The sequence below is a fragment of the Magallana gigas genome, chromosome 4 (genome assembly GCF_963853765.1).
Source record: "Magallana gigas chromosome 4, xbMagGiga1.1, whole genome shotgun sequence".
NCBI classification, from domain to species: Eukaryota; Metazoa; Mollusca; class Bivalvia; order Ostreida; family Ostreidae; genus Magallana; species Magallana gigas.
In genome coordinates this window covers 57,612,188-57,633,312 of record NC_088856.1, presented here as the reverse complement: position 1 = coordinate 57,633,312, position 21,125 = coordinate 57,612,188, and the positions used below count along the sequence as shown (strand labels likewise).

General features: G+C 34.8%; 2 protein-coding genes across 5 annotated transcripts in view; both read right to left on the bottom strand.

Moving 5' to 3' along the window:
* LOC117683150 (uncharacterized) overlaps window positions 1-21,125 on the bottom strand; it is a 125,727-nt gene that overhangs the window by 59,914 nt on the left and 44,688 nt on the right. Inside the window, exons 2-7 of one of the 2 annotated variants that reach the window (XM_066083220.1) lie at window positions 16,588-16,696; window positions 13,051-13,122; window positions 12,639-12,704; window positions 11,523-11,588; window positions 7,811-9,520; window positions 7,098-7,403 (exon numbers count right to left, since the gene is read on the bottom strand). In XM_066083220.1, the coding sequence (XP_065939292.1) occupies window positions 7,098-7,403; window positions 7,811-9,520; window positions 11,523-11,577 (2,071 nt within the window). In that variant the 5' untranslated portion in view covers window positions 11,578-11,588; window positions 12,639-12,704; window positions 13,051-13,122; window positions 16,588-16,696. The remainder of the gene's footprint in view (window positions 1-7,097; window positions 7,404-7,810; window positions 9,521-11,522; window positions 11,589-12,638; window positions 12,705-13,050; window positions 13,123-16,587; window positions 16,697-21,125) is intronic. The other variant, XM_066083221.1, reaches the window with a different exon arrangement.
* Window positions 3,513-21,125, bottom strand: part of LOC105344902 (uncharacterized) — a 151,663-nt gene continuing 134,050 nt past the window's right edge. For all 3 annotated transcript variants that reach the window (XR_010713569.1, XR_010713570.1, XR_010713576.1), the window contains one exon: window positions 3,513-4,190. The gene's annotated coding sequence lies outside the window, so the exon portion shown is untranslated. The remainder of the gene's footprint in view (window positions 4,191-21,125) is intronic.

Here is a 21,125-nt window from a genome sequence, read left to right as displayed (position 1 = left end):
AGAATCGACAGTTTTACCATTCATCTAAATCAAATCAAACATTCTAATAACCCCCTTCTAAAAACTGAAATCAAACAAACAGTTACGTTCTTTTTGACGGAAAAAAATGGAAGGCAAAAAAGAAAAAACAGGACAAGAATGAACTGAATATTGAAGTAGATTGTAGAAAAAAGCAAAAGACTTCCCCATCACTTTGACTTGCACGCGTGCTAGGATAGAATCATACACATTTTTGGAGTAAGAAGAAAAATTATATCTACGCGCAGAAACTAACCAGGCTGAACTAGCAGCCACTAACAGCAGCCACTAAGCCCTTAGAAGCTAGCAGCCAATAAGGAAATTCATCAAAGTACTGAGAGTACTCGAACAGAAAATTATATTTTACTTAATTATCGACATATTTTAATTAATATAAAAATGATTAATGTTCAATAATTTGTACGAGCATTGAAGCAGTAAAGCTCACGTGGATAAGAGTTATAAATGCGTCTTTGTTGGATAGAAATGAATTACGTTTATATGGGTTTTTAGTTATGAAAATAATGTTATCCTAAGTGTAGTCTTATTGATACAAATTGAAAAACTATATGCATCGTATAAAGTGATATGCAAACGTATTATAATATAAAAGCCATGATAAATTTAAGTAAATTTAAAGGCCCGATAAAACGATACAAATACAATAAAACCCCAAGCCAATCCAGTGTTGCAGGATAATTTGTTTACATCGAACTTGAACATGTGCGTGTTTTAAAATTTATACTCGGGCCTTTTCCACCCCTGCGAATGTGTTCGGAATGTTTTCTTTATCGTTGCTAAGTATGTAATAAATTCAGAGGTGCTTGAATGAAAGTTCACGAGACTTCACCGAGATTTGTTCAGTTCCTGTGAAATTTCGAGCGGAAGTATAAGTGTTCGGATAATATTCTCAAAATACGTAAGTACTGGTCGATTTTCATATCATATTCTACTTTGATTTATGCTATAACATCAACATCTTTTAAGATGTATGTCTTATTTCACCATCTAGCGGTTTTTTAAATCAGACGATGATATTCAGAACAGAGTTATCGTTCGTGTTCAACCACGTGTAGAGTGGTTAATAATATAAACATTAGGTTGCTTAATAAAATCATAGCCATGTGTGATGCTTGTGGTGTGCAATACCAATTTTTTTTTAAAAATTAAGGGGTGAATGTTTTGCATAAAAACTTAGTGTATCGAGCCATTTTCAAGGAACATTCTGCATAAAATAGTACAGTCTGTTTCACTATTGATGTTATTACTAGGTCAGGCGCGGATCGAAAATTAATTCTTAGAGGGGATCTCTACTACGCATGTTAATTGTCGCAACAGCAGAAAAAAACTAATTTTTGTATTGTTTTGTTTATTTCTAGAACACATTTTATCCATCAATTAATGAAGATAAAGTTTAAAATCAATAAACTTCTAGAATTTATATTTGACTACAAGTTACTAGATTCTCTAAAATAGACTATAAACACGAGGCACGATTTTTACTGCGAAACAGAAAGGGTCAAATAAAACCACGTGGTCTAAAATTTAAATGACAATAACATTCGCAGGGGTGTTTTCACTCCCCCGGAAACAACATCAATCGAAAATTAAAAAGACGTCGTATTATTACGAATATGCGACAATAGAACACCCAGCATTGTGATTTTATTCCCATAAAAAATTATCATATGTCGCAGTCAAAAACAGCGAATAACATCAGGTGAAATTGGGATTATTTTCTCTCAGCCATGTTTTGAAGAATACAACCATGACAATAAAAAGGGTCGGTTTAGCTCACCCGATCTTTGTCATATTTCAGCATTTCACAATGATATAGGGGTGAAAGGCGGACCATATCTCTTTTATCTTTGAAGTGTTCATCAAACCGACACCAGGACAGTGTAGGGGACCTCTACTTAATCCTAGTGTTTACAAGTTCTTGTGGTCAATCTCAAGTGAGATATAAATCCCTGAAATGATGCCCCGCCTTTCACCCCTATATCATTGTGTCATGTTTCACATCAAGATAGAAAGATTTGACCATTTAAAAGTAGGTCAAAGTGACCCAATTTCGGACTGTTATTGTAATTCATAGTTGAATAAGAGATGTTTGTGAAACACTTATGCCCCCTCCCTTGGAAACATCCACAAAGAAAATGAACGTAAACTTAAATAACTGGATTTTTTCTAAGTCCAAGGCCCACAACTCTGTCGAAAATTGCTCGATCATACCAAATATCGAACTTGACCTAGTTATTATCATGATAAACCTGTATACCAAATGTCATTTCAATATGTTCATCCTCTGCGAAGAAATTGGCGGAAACTGCAAAGAACTAGAATTTATCTACGTCCAAGGGTCATAACTCTGTCGAAAATTGCTCGATCATACCAAATATCGTACTTGACCTAGATATTATCATGATAAACCTGTATACCATATTTCATTTCAACCTGTTCATCCTCTGCGAAGAAAATGAGCGGAAACTGCAAAAAACTAGAATTTTTCTACGTCCAAGGACCATAACTCTGAAGAAAATTGCTCGAACGAACCCAATATCGAACTTGACCTAGATATTATCATGATGAACCAGTATACCAAATTTCATTTCAATATGTTCATCCTCTGCGAAGAAAATGAACGGAAACTGTTGGTGGACCGACAGACCGACCGACAGACAGCAGCAAAGCAATATGCCCTCCCTTCTTTAAAGGGGGGCATAATTATTGTCTTAGATGTTATAAGGCATTAACTCATCAAACCTTGTTGGTTGGTGCATTTTATAACCTCTAATTATGTTACCTTAATACAGGTTACAGTGACCCACTTATTGCCATAAATCTGTAATCATTGTCATTTATCTACTGGTGTTCAAGGTAAATCAAATCTGTTTCAGAACTTGGACAAAGGTAGTCACTTAAGTAGGTCACTTCGACACACTTTGTACACGTAATTTTTTATGCATGGTCAAATCTTGGATTTTGTTTTTTTAAATTGTTAGTCTATAGTATATCAGACTAGCGTTACTAAGCCCCTGGACCTCTTGTATTTTTAAAATGGTTGAGAACCTCATCTTAAAACCATATATACTATTGCTGCTTCTTTTAAGATGCTTCAAGTGTCATGTTGTAAATTTTGTATTTATACTGCCATCCGCTAAATTCAAAATTTACAACATGACACAAGGTCCAACAGAATACCCATGTCGTTTGTCTGGATTTTTGTCCTAAGCAGAAAAACATTAACCAAAGTAGTCATACAGGAAACTTGCTCATAAGGAAGTTAAGGCGACTTACTGTTAAGTTCCATATTTTCGTCATGACAAAAAGAGTTGAAAGATGATTGACAGGGAAATGTGTTATATCTTCATTAAATACCCCCGTTTCTGTATATCTAAGTACCTTATAGGCAAGTTTTACTGTACAAAGAGAGATTAGATGAATCTGCATGAAATTCTAAGTCTACATATAATTAATCAGACATAATAACAACATCAAGATAAGCCATTCTTTATTTCTGAGGAAAAAGAAATTAGGGTAAAACATCAAAAACACAAGCACTCTTAACAACTGAATCAAAAACACACTAAACAATAATGATGTACAGAAGATATAAAATCATTACTCGGTTATTGGTTTATGTATCATTATAATATCATTAGTCGGTTATTGGTTATATGTATCATTATAATATCATTAGTCGGTTATTGGTTTATGTATCATTATAAAATCATTAGTCGGTTATTGGTTATATGTATCATTACAAAAAATACACAGTAAACTTACATATCTTTTCATCTATTCTCTTTATGATTTTTTATCAACGAATTCAGGTGATGTACGTATACATGTACATGTACAGGACGTGGCGTGTATCAAGATCCTATGACGATAGTAAATGACCTCTTCATTTTCAGGTGTTTGAATAAATGTTATTCACTTCACTGTTTGTATTCTTTACCAAATGTACTTGATGCACAAGAGAGATATATGTCAATGTACCCACTTAAGGTAAATTCCACAATAAAGAAAGTCCACAGCTAATGTCCATTCCCATCAAGGGTCGATAGACGATCCAACCCATGACAGTCACTGTTGGAGAGAGGCTTATGGTGAGTTCATCATGTTGACACCAATGGCTACCAGTCCACGGTCTACAGGGAACCAGTCAACTGTAAAGGAAATAGTTAGCTTTAATACATGTTCAGATTTTATAAGTGTTATATGATAAGTCATTCATTAATATCATTTGTATATTCTTACTTTACTAATACCTTTATATGAATCTTTAACAATCTTAAAAGGTTCAAAAATTAAAAATCATTAAAACGGCATAGTCCACATAATATATCAATTTACAAACTCCGTGCTCTCTCTCTTTCTCTCTCTCCATCAATTAAATACCCTATAAATCTACCCCAGTGTCTGTCTCACCCTAAATTATAAATCTTCAATACGACATAGTTCACATAATATATCAATTTTTAAAGTTTAGTTCTCTCTCTCTCTCTCTCTCTCTCTCTCTCTCTCTCCATCAATCAATTGCACATTACAATAAATCCACCCTGGTGTCTGTCTGTCTCACAATGAGCTAAAGTAAATCAATAATCAAGTTTAGTTCCAATGTAAGCTCACACACCCAACGCTTCCCAATACAGAAAATAATTTGGCAAAAACCATAACTTGCAAAACCTTATTAGCTCAAAACTTCCTGCAAATGTTCACATCTATTCCTTTGTCTTTTACATTTAAAAAAAATAAGTCTAAAAAAAAGAATTTTCAAGAAAAAAAATATGGAAACAGAATTTCTGGTAATATGCACTTTTACACATCCTGTCTTAAATGCCCACAGAGTTTCTTTGAATTCCATGGAGCAGTTTTAGAGGAGTTACACTTACAAACTGTGTATTACTATATTCAATATAAGATAAAAATTCTAAGTTTAAAACGGCCAAAGTTCCTATAAAAATAATGGAATCACATTTTCCTTGTAATATGCAAATCTACACATTGTGTCTTAATTATCCACAATGTTTCATAAAATTCTTTGCAACGATTAAAGAGAATTTGCGCTTACAAAAAAAAACCCAGCACTGACGGACAGACTGACTGACATACTGGTCAAAAACATTATACCCCTTGCAACTTCATTGAGTGGGGTGTAATTACCTTAAAAGAACCTATCTAGTAAAAAGCCCAGACAGACAATAATATCAAAACATTGAGCAATCCATTGATATATGATTGCTAGTGCTCCTGTTAACATTCCCTTCTTAATAATATATATTACATGTACCTGACGCTTATATAGAGAAAAGTTACTTACATGAATTAAGTTGATTCTCGCTGATACTTGGTATAGTTTTCTGATATCTAAAATTAATAAGAATTTGTACACATGTTTATTACAAGTTACATCATAGCATATCATTAGGTGCAAATGTTTAAATGAGAGAGAGAGAGAGAGAGAGAGAGAGAGAATATTAAGTTTTACAATCATTCACAAACATATACCCTTATAAAATTACTGAGCCAATGTTTTTACTTAACCGCACGGCAACCAATGACCTAAATGTAAATTTTTCAAATGTTCATAAAATACCACCACACCTCTCGCAAGCTTAAACAAGAAAACAATAAAGATTGTAATTCAGACAGGTCCCTACATAAATTAATTCTTAAATAGAAGAGCTGTTGATAGAAAATAAATTAAGTTCTTGTGAATATTGCAGAATAAACTTGGTGTTAAAATATTAATGAATATATTAAAAAAACCAGCATTTATTGACTTCAAGTTTATCCTGCAACATCCACAAAACTGTATTGCTTAAATAATTTGCTCTTATGTAAGGGAGACAATCCTTGACTGATAGATATTTTGATTTTGCATTGTTAGATTTCTTACATATAAACTTCATTAAAACTGATATATCTAAAAAAAATTAATACATTAGCTCTCATTTGGGTGCAAAAATAGGCTTGGGCTAAAATTAAATTATCAAATTGATTAGATTATCATTTCAATTGAATAGTTATACACACTGAACTTTAGTCTACATTCATCAAAGGACGGACATGTTTTTAACACCACAAAGAGTGAAATTAACAGGAGTCAGTATTACAGTCCATATGAATTATACACAGGTCAATTTCAGCTGCAGATGTTGAACAAAGTGACAAACAACATGTGTGGTTTTGGGATCAGACTAGATTTGTACAGAAACATTTACAACCTGTCAATATCCAAGCTATCTCCATTCTACAGCTGGTGTTGCGGTAAACATGGCGTCCCCATCAGTGGAGCTAGACATGGCGTCCCCACCTGATGATAGAAATATACAAAAAAAATCCAGATTTCTCTTATTAACAAACAATTAACACTGCCTGTTAAAACACAGACTTACCTGTCAGAGCGTCCTGTGTGTCCATATAACTGTAGACACACACCTTGTTCTTGGTGTATGATGCGACCCAGAGACAGTGAGTGTTGACATCATAACTCAGGCTAAGTGCTACACCCATCTCTTGTGATTCTGTCAGTAGATGTGACAGGAACTGACCGTCCTTGTCTATCATCTGTACTGTTTTGTTTTCACCATCACACACCAGGATGTGTGACAGCGCGTCAGTACAGATTCCACGTGGCAATAGTCGTGATCCTGATGGATGTCCTGTGTAGGAGAAACGATGTCTTCCTCCATGCTCTGTCACCACTACAGCACTGAACGCGTCAGACACCACGACATCCCCATTGTTGTTCTCTGTTATATAGTTAGGTTCTCTATACAGCCCCAGTCCTCTAATGTCGTTCTGTATGGTTTGTGTGAGTTGTCCAGTCTGTTTGTACCGGGTTACCTTGCCTGTCCTTGTTCTATCGTTATACATCGCGACCAGTAGATCCCCAGTGGACGGGGACCAGTACACACACCGTGGTCTCCATTTAGAGAATATTTTTTTCATTATCAATGTTTTGGTTGTTTTCATATCCTTTGATCGTTTCTTAATGTTATAATTCCTATTTATGTAAATCAGTTCACTCTCACTGTTCACTGTGTGTAATCCATTATGTAATATATAACCACTACATGAATCCTCCACACGATGTAGAGGGACACCTGTTGTGTCTGTCAACATGAGATTGTTTCCATCACTGACCCAGACCCGGTCTGATGTCACACAGGAAATGTGAAAACAACCATCAACACCTGTCACTGTGAGAGATTGATGGAGCTCAGCACCAGACGTCAGTTTCAGCAGACACTGGTTTCCTACGCGTCGGTTTCCTCTCTCTGTGATTTGGATTGCACTCAGTGACTCCATCACATCCTCCTTGTTGAGTGACTCAGTCATGGAGAGCTGGCTGGTGTGGAGTTTAACAGCAGTGTCTGCAATAAAACACACATCAGACATGTAATGCTATAAATGATTAATGAATAAAAGTAATCCATCTTATTAAAACAGTTGTCTGCTTTTGTATACTAACACACATTCTAGATATATTAATGCAGTTTATCAATAACATTGTAATTACAATGGCATGTGATTGTATTTATTAATTAATTGAAATCATACACAGATGTATCTAAATAATTAATTTTATTTAATAGCATATTCCTGTGTGCTTTAAATCTAACAAGCTATTAACAGTTAAATACTTGTACATAAATTTATTGAACAACATGAACAAAGTAAAAAAGCTGCTACTAACAACTTGTTACGTGTTGACTTGTATGTCTCAAACAAAATATATCATACTTCTACATGATTGTAAACAATAGTGACTCAGACTTACCTGTCAGAGCGTCCTGTCTGGTGATATACCTGTATATAACCACTGTGTTGTTGTCCCCTGATCCGACCCAGAGACGGTGAGTGTTGACATCATAACCCAGGCTCCATGGTGAGAATATCCCTGATGGTCTTATCAGTAGATGTGACAGGAACTGACCGTCACTGTCTAACATCTGTACTGTTTTGGTTCTAACATCACACACCAGGATGTGTGACAGCGCGTCAGTACAGATTCCATGTGACCATAGTCCTGATCCTGATGGATGTCCTGTGTAGGAGAAACGATGTCTTCCTCCATGCTCTGTCACCACTACAGCATCAGAGTCAGACACCACGACATCCCCATTGTTGTTCTCTGTTATATAGCTAGGTTCTCTATACAGCCCCAGTCCTCTAATGTCGTTCTGTATGGTTTGTGTGAGTTGTCCACTCTGGTTGTACCGGGTTACCTTGCCTGTGCCTGGCCATGGTGGTCTATACATCCCGACCAGTAGATCCCCCGTGGACGGGGACCAGTACACACACCATGGTCTCCATGTAGAGTCTGTTCTCTCTATAAATGTGTTGGTTGTTTTCATATCCTTTGACAGTTTGTTGATGTTATCATTCCTATCTATATAAATCAGTTCACTCTCACTGTTCACTGTGTGTAATCCATATAAACCACTACCTGAATCCTTCACACGATGTAGAGGGACACCTGTTGTGTCTGTCAACATGAGATTGTTTCTATCATCACTGACCCAGACCCGGTCTGATGTCACACAGGAAATGTGAAAACAACGACCAACACCTGTCACTGTGAGAGATTGATGGAACTCAGGACCAGACGTCAGTTTCAGCAGACACTGGTTTCCTACGCGTCGGTTTCCTCTCTCTGTGATTTGGATTGCACTCAGTGACTCCATCACATCCTCCTTGTTGAGTGACTCAGTCATGGAGAGCTGGCTGGTGTGGAGTGTAAGATGTATCTGGGTGAGGGCAGTCTTTATGGAGGAGAGGAATTGTAGCGCACTGAATGTTGACTGTTCATACATGTGTACATATCTCTGTAGGCTGACAATATGTCTGTTTGTTTCTATCTTCTGTTTTAAACATCTGTGTTTGAAATCAAAGTCACAAAACACATTGTTCAATAGATCATAGAGCACATAGTCAATGAGATCATTCAGTCTCTGGGCCTTTGTTAACATCTCTGATTGATAGCGGGAGAATTCTGTGCGACAGGTTTTGATGTCATCTGTGATTCCTGGCAGGAGAACAGGTCTGTAAAAGAGAGCCTCACTTCTGATGGTGTGAATGGTTCCTCTGTGTTGTTGTTGCTTTGTTTTATAAGCTCCTCGTAAGCTTAGAATCTTGTGCTTACTTTGTCGAAAGAGAGAAACAGGGAATCTGTGAGATTTATGTCCAAACCAAGAATCACACACAGGAACTTGACAAGGTTCACAATACTTTATACAAACATGGCTAGGATGTCTCACACAGATCTCTTGTGTTGGGATGTTGTTGAATTTCTCATGATGTGACACAACATAATGGTCTATTGTTTGGAGGTTTTTCACATGGTTTTCTTTACACTTTTGACAGAGATCACATGGACACGATTCACAATAGTACTCTGTGTCCCCGGGATACTTAGAGCACTGATGTACTTTACATGTTGTACTTGCTGGGTCCATGGTCTGGAGGGTCTCGGTCTTTATATCATTACCTGCATGAAAAAAGTATAATGTCAATCATGGTCTATTACATTAACTACTTTCAATTAAAAAGTTTTATAGATACATGTATAACATCAAATTTTAACAAATCTTTAGTTTAAAAACAGATGTTACTTTAAAGTTATAATACATTTTCTCTTTAGAGATAAATGATGGTTCATTATTATGGTACTGATTATAGAATGCTCAAACAGTAGAAAAAAATATTCCCCAACAAGAAAAAATCCTGGGTCCCCCGCCGGTCAAGCAGTATACTAGTATCGAGTCTATCGACCAAGGCTGATTTAGGAACTTGACCAAGGTATTAGTGGTATAAACATTTGGTGTAAATTTAATGAAAATCTGTCAAAATTTGTAGGCATAAGAGCGCTTACAAGGTCAATTTTTGGATAAAACAGAGTCATTATTATGGTCAAAGTCCCATAACTCCAACAAAAAGTATCGACCAATGCTGATTTTCGAACTTGACCAAAGTATTAGTAGTATAAACATTTGGTATAAATTTAATGAAAATCCGTCAAAATTTGTAGGCATGAACCGCTTACAAGGTCAATTTTTGGATAAAACGGAGTCATTATTGTGGTCAAAGTCCCATAACTCCAACAAAAAGTATCGACTAATGCTGATTTTCGAACTTGACCAAGGTAATAGTGGTATAAACATTTGGTATAAATTTAATGAAAATACGTCAAAATTTGTAGGCATGAGAGCGCTTACAAAAAAGTGTGACGGACGGACATACGGACGGATGCCCAGCATTTCTATGTCCCCGCTCCGCGTTGCGGCGGGGGACAAAAATGATTGATAAGTGTATGAGAGAGAGAGAGAGAGAGAGAGAGAGAGAGAGAGAGAGAGAGAGAGAGAGAGAGAGAGTTTCTCTGCTTAAAATGTAAAAGTGTAATCTCTGAGTGAGTTTGATCAACAAGAGATGACCTTCAGAAAACTTACAGCGTGCATGTCATTCTCTACTGAATATGGACTGTTGATCTCTCTCTCTCTAAATGTATCTCTCTCTCTAAATGTATCTTTCTCTCTAAATGTATCTCTCTCCATGTATCTCCCTCTCACTTTCTCTTCTCACCATATATTATCCATCTCTCTCCTTTAAACATGTACTATATAATTTCTCTATATATATTCTATATCTATATATATTCAATAAATCCTTTTTCTTGGTACCGGGGATGAATAAACACAAAAAATAAGTCCAATGCTCAAACAACTTTTATCTATGGTTTTTAAATCTACTGAAGTTGACTGTGGAAAAATTTGTTTCAATATATACAATTTTTTTTTAAATGCTAAATCAATATATTGATCATGTTACTTTAAAATTGATAACCATTATTAAGTTTTAGGTCTGTTTAAGAGAAGAGGGCGGGCAGAAATCTTTGCCTTTTGGTTGATCCTATTCCATATTTTGTAATTATGGCCCATAACTGTTGCATTCGGTAAGTTCTACTACGTAAAATGCATTAAAAAGTACAGGTGCAGTGCAGTTCAGCAAGAGAACAGACTATAATTGTTATCAAAACACAATGCGCAAATCATTATCAAATGTGTGCAATACAGGAACTAACCAAATTATACATGAGGTCTTTGACTACTGGCTTATGGCCCATGCTTTACCCCATACCCTGGCCAATTATTTGACAATTCCACGAGCAAATAATTTGACAATATCCCAGCCCTGACATTACAACAATGATAGTTTTCCCTTGTTTGAACAAAAACAATCACTAAATGGGAATGAGGGCAGTTCATATTATGTAAATCTCTTGGTAAGAAATTGCTATGCTCTCAAGTAACAGTTCTTACCATAGGGTTAACAAAATGACTACTGCCCCCATACCCATTTAAGAGCTGTATACTATAATGTCTATGAATGACACACAACAACGAACTTACGATAGCAATAGGTCACCTGAGTAACCAAGAAAGGAACAGGTTAGCTGCCTTATGAACAGTTTATAATATTCATGAATACTATACAGTATACAATTAATCCTCTTTTCTTTCTCTTGTCTACTGTATCTTTGAAAACCATACTCTATAGACCTAAAAAGAGACCACACAATTCTACACAACAGTACATGTACATGTATTACATTAACCTAAAAGACACACAGGAGAACATACATGTAAAAAATAAATACCGAACAAATGCTGATAACAGAAATAGTTAAGGATTGAGCTGTTCAGCTACTTAAATAAATGATGGGTGAAAATCTTACAAATGTGACGGTCACAACAGTGGGATGACGGTGCCAGATAGCTCAGTTAGTTGAGAAAACTTAAAATTCAGAGGACCCGTTGATCGAATCCCTGTTTTGTCGGTCATTATTTAACCCATCCCACTAAATAATCGACCATTGAAAGTTTTTAGACACATTAACATGGATTGATAATCAATTCTGTTTAAAGTTGATGATAAGAAAGAAATTAAGTAGGGGATATTTGGTGAGAGAAATTGACTTGTGAACAAGCATCATCATGACTTGTGTCTGTCTAGCAGTGTCTCAATCAATCATTTCAGGTACATGCATTTATTCAAAGAATGTTACACTAGTATTGGATCAATTTTTTTAGGATATTAATTATTTTGTATTTTACTTATATTCCTACTAGGTAATGGATAAAGTTGAGTACTCTTTACATTGTTATCTATATTAAACATGAATGTAATGATTTAGGAATAGGTGAAAAGGGGAATAACTCTTTTCATATTAAAACTGGCAACAAAAGAGATTGAGTTGTTCCCCTTTTCACTCTGTTTGACCTGTTGGACTGTTTGATGTGATGTAGTAGTATCAACGACACTTAGCTGAATCAACCTTCACATTTGTATGTAAACATAAAATCTAGTTATCCTATTATTGAAAGAATACATAGAGATTAGCTGAATAAAATGTGATTAAAATGATCAACATTGCCACCTTTAAACTGATTGGGTAGTGTCTGAGAAAGTTCACTTTAATTTACTTCCTGTTTTGTACTTAATGTAAACATATATTAATCAATTCACCAGATTCATACCAGTGTTGAAAGAAGAATGAGAGATTAGCTGTACAAATTGCTGATGTTTCGTAATAAAATAAATGTACATACTATACCACGACTATGTGTTGGTTTTCCATAACTGGACCAGTTGTTACTTCCTTGAATGAGGATAACCTAAAAAGTAAGCACATCATATTCAAATAAATATTATTGCATCACTTGATACGTGTTCAAATTAGTGTTCATTACATGTAAACTTTTACCGTGTAGTTTACTGTTAATAGATTACACACACACACAGCGATACCTTAAGTACCAAGAGGCCACCAGTTAAAATTTCAAGCATCTGCAATGAATAGTTGCTGAGATAAATGCGACAAAATTTTTGTTACAGACAGACGGACAGACAGACACACATGGGTAAAACAGTATACCCCCTATTCCTTCGGAGCGGGGGTATAATAATGATTGATTGTCTGTATAAATTATTAATGTTTCATAATTGAATAAATGTACATACTATACCAGGACTATTTGTTGGTTTTCCATAACTGCATGGACCAATTGTCACTACCTTCAATGAGGATGAAACCTAAAATGATAGCAGAATATCAACTGATAACAGAGTATTATTTGAATTTGGAATTATTTTAATTCTTGGAATTTAGAGAAACAGTGAAAAGTAGCCTTAGTCACTACTAATTTATCCACTAACCCTGATTTTAACACAGTCAATGTAAATCAGGGCATTACTGAATGTCCTTAGTTTATTGATGTGGAAACTGAAATTAGTTTTACCTACATTACAAAAGTATACAATAAAAAAAATCTAAATGTCTGTAGATATTGATTTTTTTTTAAACATTCAGTCATGTATTTCTTACAAAGTGGATTTATTCATTCAAAATATAATTATGTAAATGTTCATTTGCAGATGGTGTGATCTAAGTTCCCTAAGTTATGTGCTTGAGTAAAAATTCTTCAGGATTTACTAAGGGGGTTAGCAAATCCAGGATGCCTTAAGTATCTCTGAAGTTAGTGAATGCAGGATTTACTAACCCCCCCCCCCATCCCTCTGGACACGAGTTGAATTTAGTTTCAGTCCGTCCTTTCAATCATTCAGTTAAAGGGATATTCTTCGGTTTCTTTAACATATCCTATTTTATTGAGAAACAAAGATGCATTTTCCAATCCCTTTCCATATCAAATTTCGTTTTAATTAACTCTTATTCCAATACAATGTAAATATAAATGATATGTTATAGGATAGGATAGAGATTATTTGCAGGATAGGATGCAGTTTACAAGATATTGGTCTGAATAATTTTGTCAACTTTTACGATAGCAGCACTATACATGTAGTTTATTTGTTATTTTATCCTGATTACAAACGAAATACAATGTAAGGATAACTCCCAAGACACTCCGAATAAACCGTTCATCTTGCGTTCATAAAGCGTTCACATATTGTTCACCGTGCGTTCACCGTTCACTTTGCGCTCCGTTTGCTTTCTGAGTTCGCACATCATTCACCGTTCATTAGCGTTCACCAAATTCCGTTCAGCGTGCGCTCACCGTTCGCTCACCGTTCGCTTAGAGTGCGCCCACCATTCAAGTGGGAAAGTAGAACGTTTCAGGGACTGTAGCTAGTGGGGTAACCCTTTAGCTCAGTCGGTAGAGCGTTGGTTTTTAAACTCAAGGGTCCCGAGTATGAGTCTGTTGTAGCTCACTCCTCCTCTTTTATAACACATGAATGTTCAATTACTCTGACACACCATTGCTATCTATCCATTCACCCTTTTCAGAAATCAAATTTTCATCAGAAATCCTCATACCTGACTAAAAAGATTGACCATCCTCCTCCTAGAAACATTCCAAAATCACAGTTTATCTATAGACAAATTATATACATGTAGCACTTGTGTGTTCTGTCACTCTCTATGTACATCTATCATTACATGTATCTGTATGTATCTCTCTCTATGTCTTTGATTTTCTCTCTGTCTAAAAAAGATTGACTACCCTCCCCATAGAAACATTACATAAGGTTTATCTAATATGTTTTACGGTGCGACCGTTGGGGCGAGCGCAGCATGTTATCAAATAATGAATTATGATAAATCAATTAAAATAAAAGTATCAACGTAACGTAAATGAATTTGAATGCAAAATAAAATAAAACATACCTATTTTTTTCAGTAAATTTTCATTATTCATAATTTATAAGAATTTTCATTTATTTATCAGTAGAATTTATCTCAGATACAATGTTGGTGAATAATAAAGATTATAACATATTAAAGTTCATTGCAGTTTATTTCATCTTTTCTGCAGCAAACTTACATGTAAAAATTTTACTTATCATAGAGTGCTTAGTTAATAGTTGTGCCAATTAAATGCTAAAACTATCATAAAATCATAAATCTGCAGTTATTTACAAAATTAAACAGTTCCTTTGTATAATGGTTGTAAATGGTTCAAAGGGTAGGACTAATACCCCCAAACGCAAAAATCATTGTCATTTTGCAAAGAGTTATTTTATTGCATGTTTGTCAATTGGTTTACACAATTAAGAAGCATTTCATCTACCAAGAGGTAAAAATGCATGAATTTAATTAACTTTTACAAATTGGAAAACTTTAAGAAATTTGGAGAAATAAAGTATTTTCTTTTAATCTCTGAATGTAAGTACTATGTGTTTGTTTCAATCTTATTTCAGTAGCATTTCTATACTACTATATTAAAATAATAGACTCGAATGTTTTGTCTTTAATACCGAGAAATCGGAAGAATACTGTCTTTTGTTTTATATAATTTAATCATAATTGGTACTTAAAGATTACCAATTTGTTTTTATTTTTTCTCAGTTAAGCTTCGTTAATTAATAATCAAAGAAAATTCCTCGAAAAATCCCGGAAATCACCTGGATTTTTTGGATTTTACAATCTTGCACTTGCGCAATACATTAACGCTAAGGGGATCTTTTGTTTATGTTTCCACATGAATAAACTCAGAAATGATAATACAAATAAATTTCCATTGAACTTTTGCTATATAATCTGTTCATATATATTAATGATTTCTTATGAAAGAATGTATAAAAAACAAATATACATTTCAACTACAAAAAGGTTTGTTGTGATAAATATGACGGTTATTTTCAAGGCAACTTCATTAACTTTCTCCAAAATCGTTCCGGAGCGATTCTGCAATTTTCTGCTACATTACGGGTATAAGGGAGGCATTCTAACTGTGGTGTGGCCTTTACCGAGACCGAGTTAGATTGTTCAAACTAAGGAAAGTGTAGTGAAATTAATAGCATTATTGTGGGCTTATAGCTTGGTTATGTAAATGTCAATAATAAGGTGTGTCGATGTACCTATTTCGTATGTCCGATATGCAATGTCAACCCGTGCACGCACGGGTCAAAGTCTAGTATTATTTAAAAATTAAGTTTAAAATCTGTATATATCATTGTTACATCATAAATAAATTAAGTCTTCCAAACAACTCAATAGTTTCTGTGGGGGAGAAGTAATAAAGTATAAAATTTGTCCATAGGTTGGTCCTCAAATAACACTATATAGTACTTTTTTGTAATTTTCCCAATTTCAACAGTTTACGTGTCAATTTTCCCAATTTTACGGACCCTGGACCCAGTTTAAAAACAGTAGGAAAACCCCTGGTCTTTAATTCATTATTTTTATCTTGTTCTCGTGAGAGTGTGAAATGGGAAACCATATATACAGAGAACTGCTGGTCCAATAAAACAGGGCATTACTGGTCTGAGTAACTGACGCCAAATAAATCCACTGAATCAATGTGCAACTGGTCCGAATTTTCTATTCACACGTGCCTTGTCAGTAGAACTCGCTTCGCGCCGGCGACCTGCGCACGCTATTAAACAAATTAAACAATACCTGTGTGCTCTCTCTCACTCTGTGTACATCTTACGAATCTTTCTGTCTTTCCCTCTCTCTTTATCTCTCCATGTCTGCCCCTTCCCCTCTCTCTCTCTCTCTCTCTCTCTCTCTCTCTCTCTCTCTCTCTCTCACACCTGTATTGTTGGAATACATGTGTGGTGGTCAGTGATATATGGACCTTGCGTATGCTATCGGCTCAGTGGTAAAGCTTCTTTCTGACTGCATGAGTTCCGAGTTTGATTCCTGTACAATATCGCATAAAGAAAATGTTCATTGATATAAACTTGGTTCAAAGCCGTGTGCTGCATTAATTGTTGATACCGCTCAAGTAGAGACACAATTAGAAATTTCCCGTAGCATGGGTAATGCACTGGTATGTATACTATAACTTACAAGTAGCACGAGGGAATAATAGCCTAATGCAAAGCAAATCACATCATTAAAAAAAATTACATCTTCATTTTCTTAGACGGACACCATTTAAACTATCTAGCCTAACTGGAAATTTCCAAAATGTCGTCTGTTCTGCTTCAAGTTTGGTCTTTTCGGCGTCAAACAATTTCGACCCCAAGACTTTTCGGTCCCAGATAATGAATATAATAAATTTTAATAACTATTCAACTATTCCGCTTTTAATGTTATAATTACAATTTAATGGTTAATATCACTTAATTGTATCTTGATTTCAGTCATCAATATACTCGAAGATATGTGGGTGGGGTGGTGGATCTACGTTTGAATACATGTATAAATTATATCTCATTTGAATTATTATTTAAAGGATGTAAATATAAAATATACAAGATTTTCTTTGATTTTATGTGGGTTATCATAAAGGTGACCTAAGACCTACAAATATTAAAGAAACAAATGTATCACTTCCGTTGACGACATTATGTAACGACGGACGCTTTGATGCATTAAATCTGCCCGTAAAGATCCAAATAACATGCAGTAACTTTATATAATTCTGAAAAAACCTAAAGCATTTTAGATAAATTTAATGATATTTGATAATTGTTCTCGAGTGTTTGCTATTTTTTTCAATTCAACATAAAATCATACGAACGAGAATTTAAGAAAAAATGCAATTCGATTGATTTCAAAATTCGTGAATATGCGCATCAATACATTTTGACGTTCAAAATATCAAATAAATAATTCTTATCAAATCACATACTTTTCCGTCATGAACGAAAACGTTTTTCATTTTTTCCCCGGGGAAAAGCCTACTATATAGCAGGTTTTCCGGGGGGGGCTACTATGGGGGGAACAGCTGCTATACAACACGGCATCAATCAAGAACATTGGACTGATTTGTATATAGGGTACAGAACTTTAGAATATAGAAAATTGAATTTATTTGAATATAAAACTTAAAAAGGAGACTCGTTGATACATATTTATAAACTAGTAAACCTTTCTATTTTAATAAAAATATAGGAAGAAGAAAAAAAACACCAGGAAAAAGTTGAAGTAAGTTAAACTTTTAAAACTATTTGCGCATTGTTCATCTCTATCTCCCAGTCACAAAGATTAAAAGTTAAACTTAATAATTTATTTACAGTAATATATATACACTACGGCCAACGCAGTTTGCGTATTTACCGCGAGTCCTCGTGGTGTGAAATTGATCGCGGTTTAGCACAGGTAACTCAGGTAAAACCGCGCATCCTCGCGGTACAACTTCTCACCTTGGCCACACCGTCGCGGTACTGTGAAACCAGTCCCAGGTGAAAACTATTCTTGGTTTTTAACGCGAGTTACCTCCCCCAATTTCTTCTCATACGGGAACTATGATTGGGAGAATTAATGAATATTAATTCATATTCCTTTATTTTATAAAAGGAGTTGATTGTTACAATTTATTATTATTTTATAAAGAGTGGGAGATATAAAAGGAAGGTGTAATTATGCTAATACAGAATTTGGTATACTATTTTGTATACTCTATGGCGTTACATATAAATTAATCTTGGCACATTCATCGCTGACAATTCTTGGTTATCAATGAATTTAATTGATAATTATATACCCGGTAATAAACACTTCACCAAAATATCTTATTTCGCCTCGAGAAAATAATACTAATTAGCATTTCATTTACAATCTTTCATATTTAAATCTTACCTTTAAAACATACCTTACACTTGTTCCTTTCTCTTAAATACATTTAAAGAATTCGTTTAATGAATAACAAAATACATGTAGATATAAAACATGTTTTAAAGTGCACTCGCTCATAACCGCTGCGACCCAAGTTATATCCCGTGATCGACATTAGTTGAATAGATATGCTGGTTGCCCGCTTGGACACGTGTGTTTTCTCTGAGCACTCCGACTTTCTCCCACATCGATGACCTCATCGCGCTAACATCCGTGCCAACGAAAGATATTAATATAAGTTGTATAACTTGTTTATCAAACGTTTTAAAATAGAATAAAAAAAGGTCCAATCAGCTTACGAAAATGATAATGTTAAAATCGTGTGTATTTAAAAATTGACTTTCCTATCCGATCTAGCAAAAGTATGATGTTCAGTGGGTCGCCCAATATTTATGTTTGTTCAAAACCCGGGATTTAAAAATATGAATGATAGTTTATTCTGGGGTATCCATCACATGTTAAAATGTCGCAGTGTCAGTTGACCAACAGAGGAAGGTGAATTGCGTAACATTACGTATACAGTATGTGTATATAGAATGTTGGTGGTTGCCGTCAAGGTGGGTGACCTGCAGCAATTATAGTGTGACTTGGGGTCCGCTAAATAGAACTTTATAGTCCGTTCTTTCAAACAGCAAACTTTTCTTGATAGAATGATTTAATTTCAAACAAATGAAAATTTGGTTTTTTTTCAATTTAAATTTTAGGAAACTATTCTGCGTATTCATAACACAGTATTTACAAAATACATCCATAAAATTACCTTTATATGATATACTTTATACTCGATTGAAATACAATTAACGAACATACTATACTCAGGGTTAATCAGGAATGGAGAGAGTAATTGAGAACACAGCTAAAGTAAATTTTATATACACATCTAGTATTTGTATTTTTAAACAAGAGGCCCAGGGGCCACATCGCTCACCTGAGCAACAATTGCCTTAATTCTGATCAAATTAGCATTACAGTATCAAAATATCTTGACAAACGAGTACAGTAGATCTTGCTAAAAAAATTGAAAATCTGCCAATTTTTATCAACCTCTTATTTTTTGGTAAATACCAAGCCCCTTTTGTTGTTGTACCTGTAAGAAGATTTGTCTCTATTCCTATATACCCCCCCCCCCATTTCATGGCCCCATTTTTCTCTAGGGAATCATGGTTTCATCAGACTTAAATCTGCATAACCTTTGCTTTCACACTAAGTACTGAGTTTTGAACCGAACACTTTCCCAGAATAGTTTTAAAGATTTTCTCTTTATATTCCTACCCGGTATGTAAAAATTCAAACCGCCATCACGGTCCCGCCCTACCACTAGGGACTGTGATTTTGCAAACTTGAATTTACACTACCTGAGGATGCCTCTACACAAGTTTAAACCCTTTCTGGCCAAAATTCTTTAAAAAGAAGATTTTTAAAGATTTTCTCTATATATTCCTAAGTAAAAATTCATCCCCCATTGTGGCCTCACCCTACCCCTGGACTATTATTTAAACAAACTTGAATCTATATGATCTGGGGATGCTTCCACTCAAATTTGGGCTTTCCTGGCCTAATAATTTTGAGAAGAAGACTTTTAAAGATTTTCTCTATCTATAAAAATTCATCCCCCATCGTGACCCCGCCCTACCCCCAGGGACCATGATTTGAACAAACTTGAATCTACACTTCCTAAGGATGGTTACATGCCAATTTGAGATTTCTTGGCCAAATATTTTGAGAAGAAGATTTTTAAAAGATTTTCTCAATATATTCCTATGTAAAACTTGATCTCCCAATTGTGGCCCCACCCTACCCCCGGGGATCATGATTTGAACAAACTTGAATCTACACTACCTTAGGATGCTTCCATTTCAATTTGAGCTTTTCTGGCCTAATAGTTTTTGAGAAGATTTTTAAAGATTTTCTTATGTAAAACATGATCCCCCTATTGTGGCCCACCCTACCCCCGGGGACCATGATTTGAACAAACTTGAATCTACACTATCTGAGGATGCTTCCATTCAAATTTGAGCTTTCCTGGCCTAATAGTTTTTGAGAAGACTTTGGCTCAGGTGAGCTAAAAAAGTTTAAGTTTACAATACAATAAGTTGTTAAAGTTGGTTTCTGGAAGAAGAGACTTTGAAAATTTTCTTAATAAATATTGAAATTTTTTTTAGTTTTTTAATCTTTAGTTTTTAAGATCTGTGTACAAACATAGAATCGTGAGCAAATCTCTGTATCTTGCTTTTAATTCGAAGCTTAACACTCAAATATGGTTAGTAAATAGAAATTGTAAACAATTAAAACACAAGAAACATGCACTATAACAAATAAAGAACACAATTTATTTTTTCGAAATGAATCATATATATACATGTACATGTATATACCTACATATTTCCGACAGCGATATCAAACTCTATTTAAACTGAATAAACTCGAGAAAATGCCGAGCATCTCAACAAAACCGATTGCATTAATATACCATTACGCAAAATATAATGCCGAATTACCGATAGAA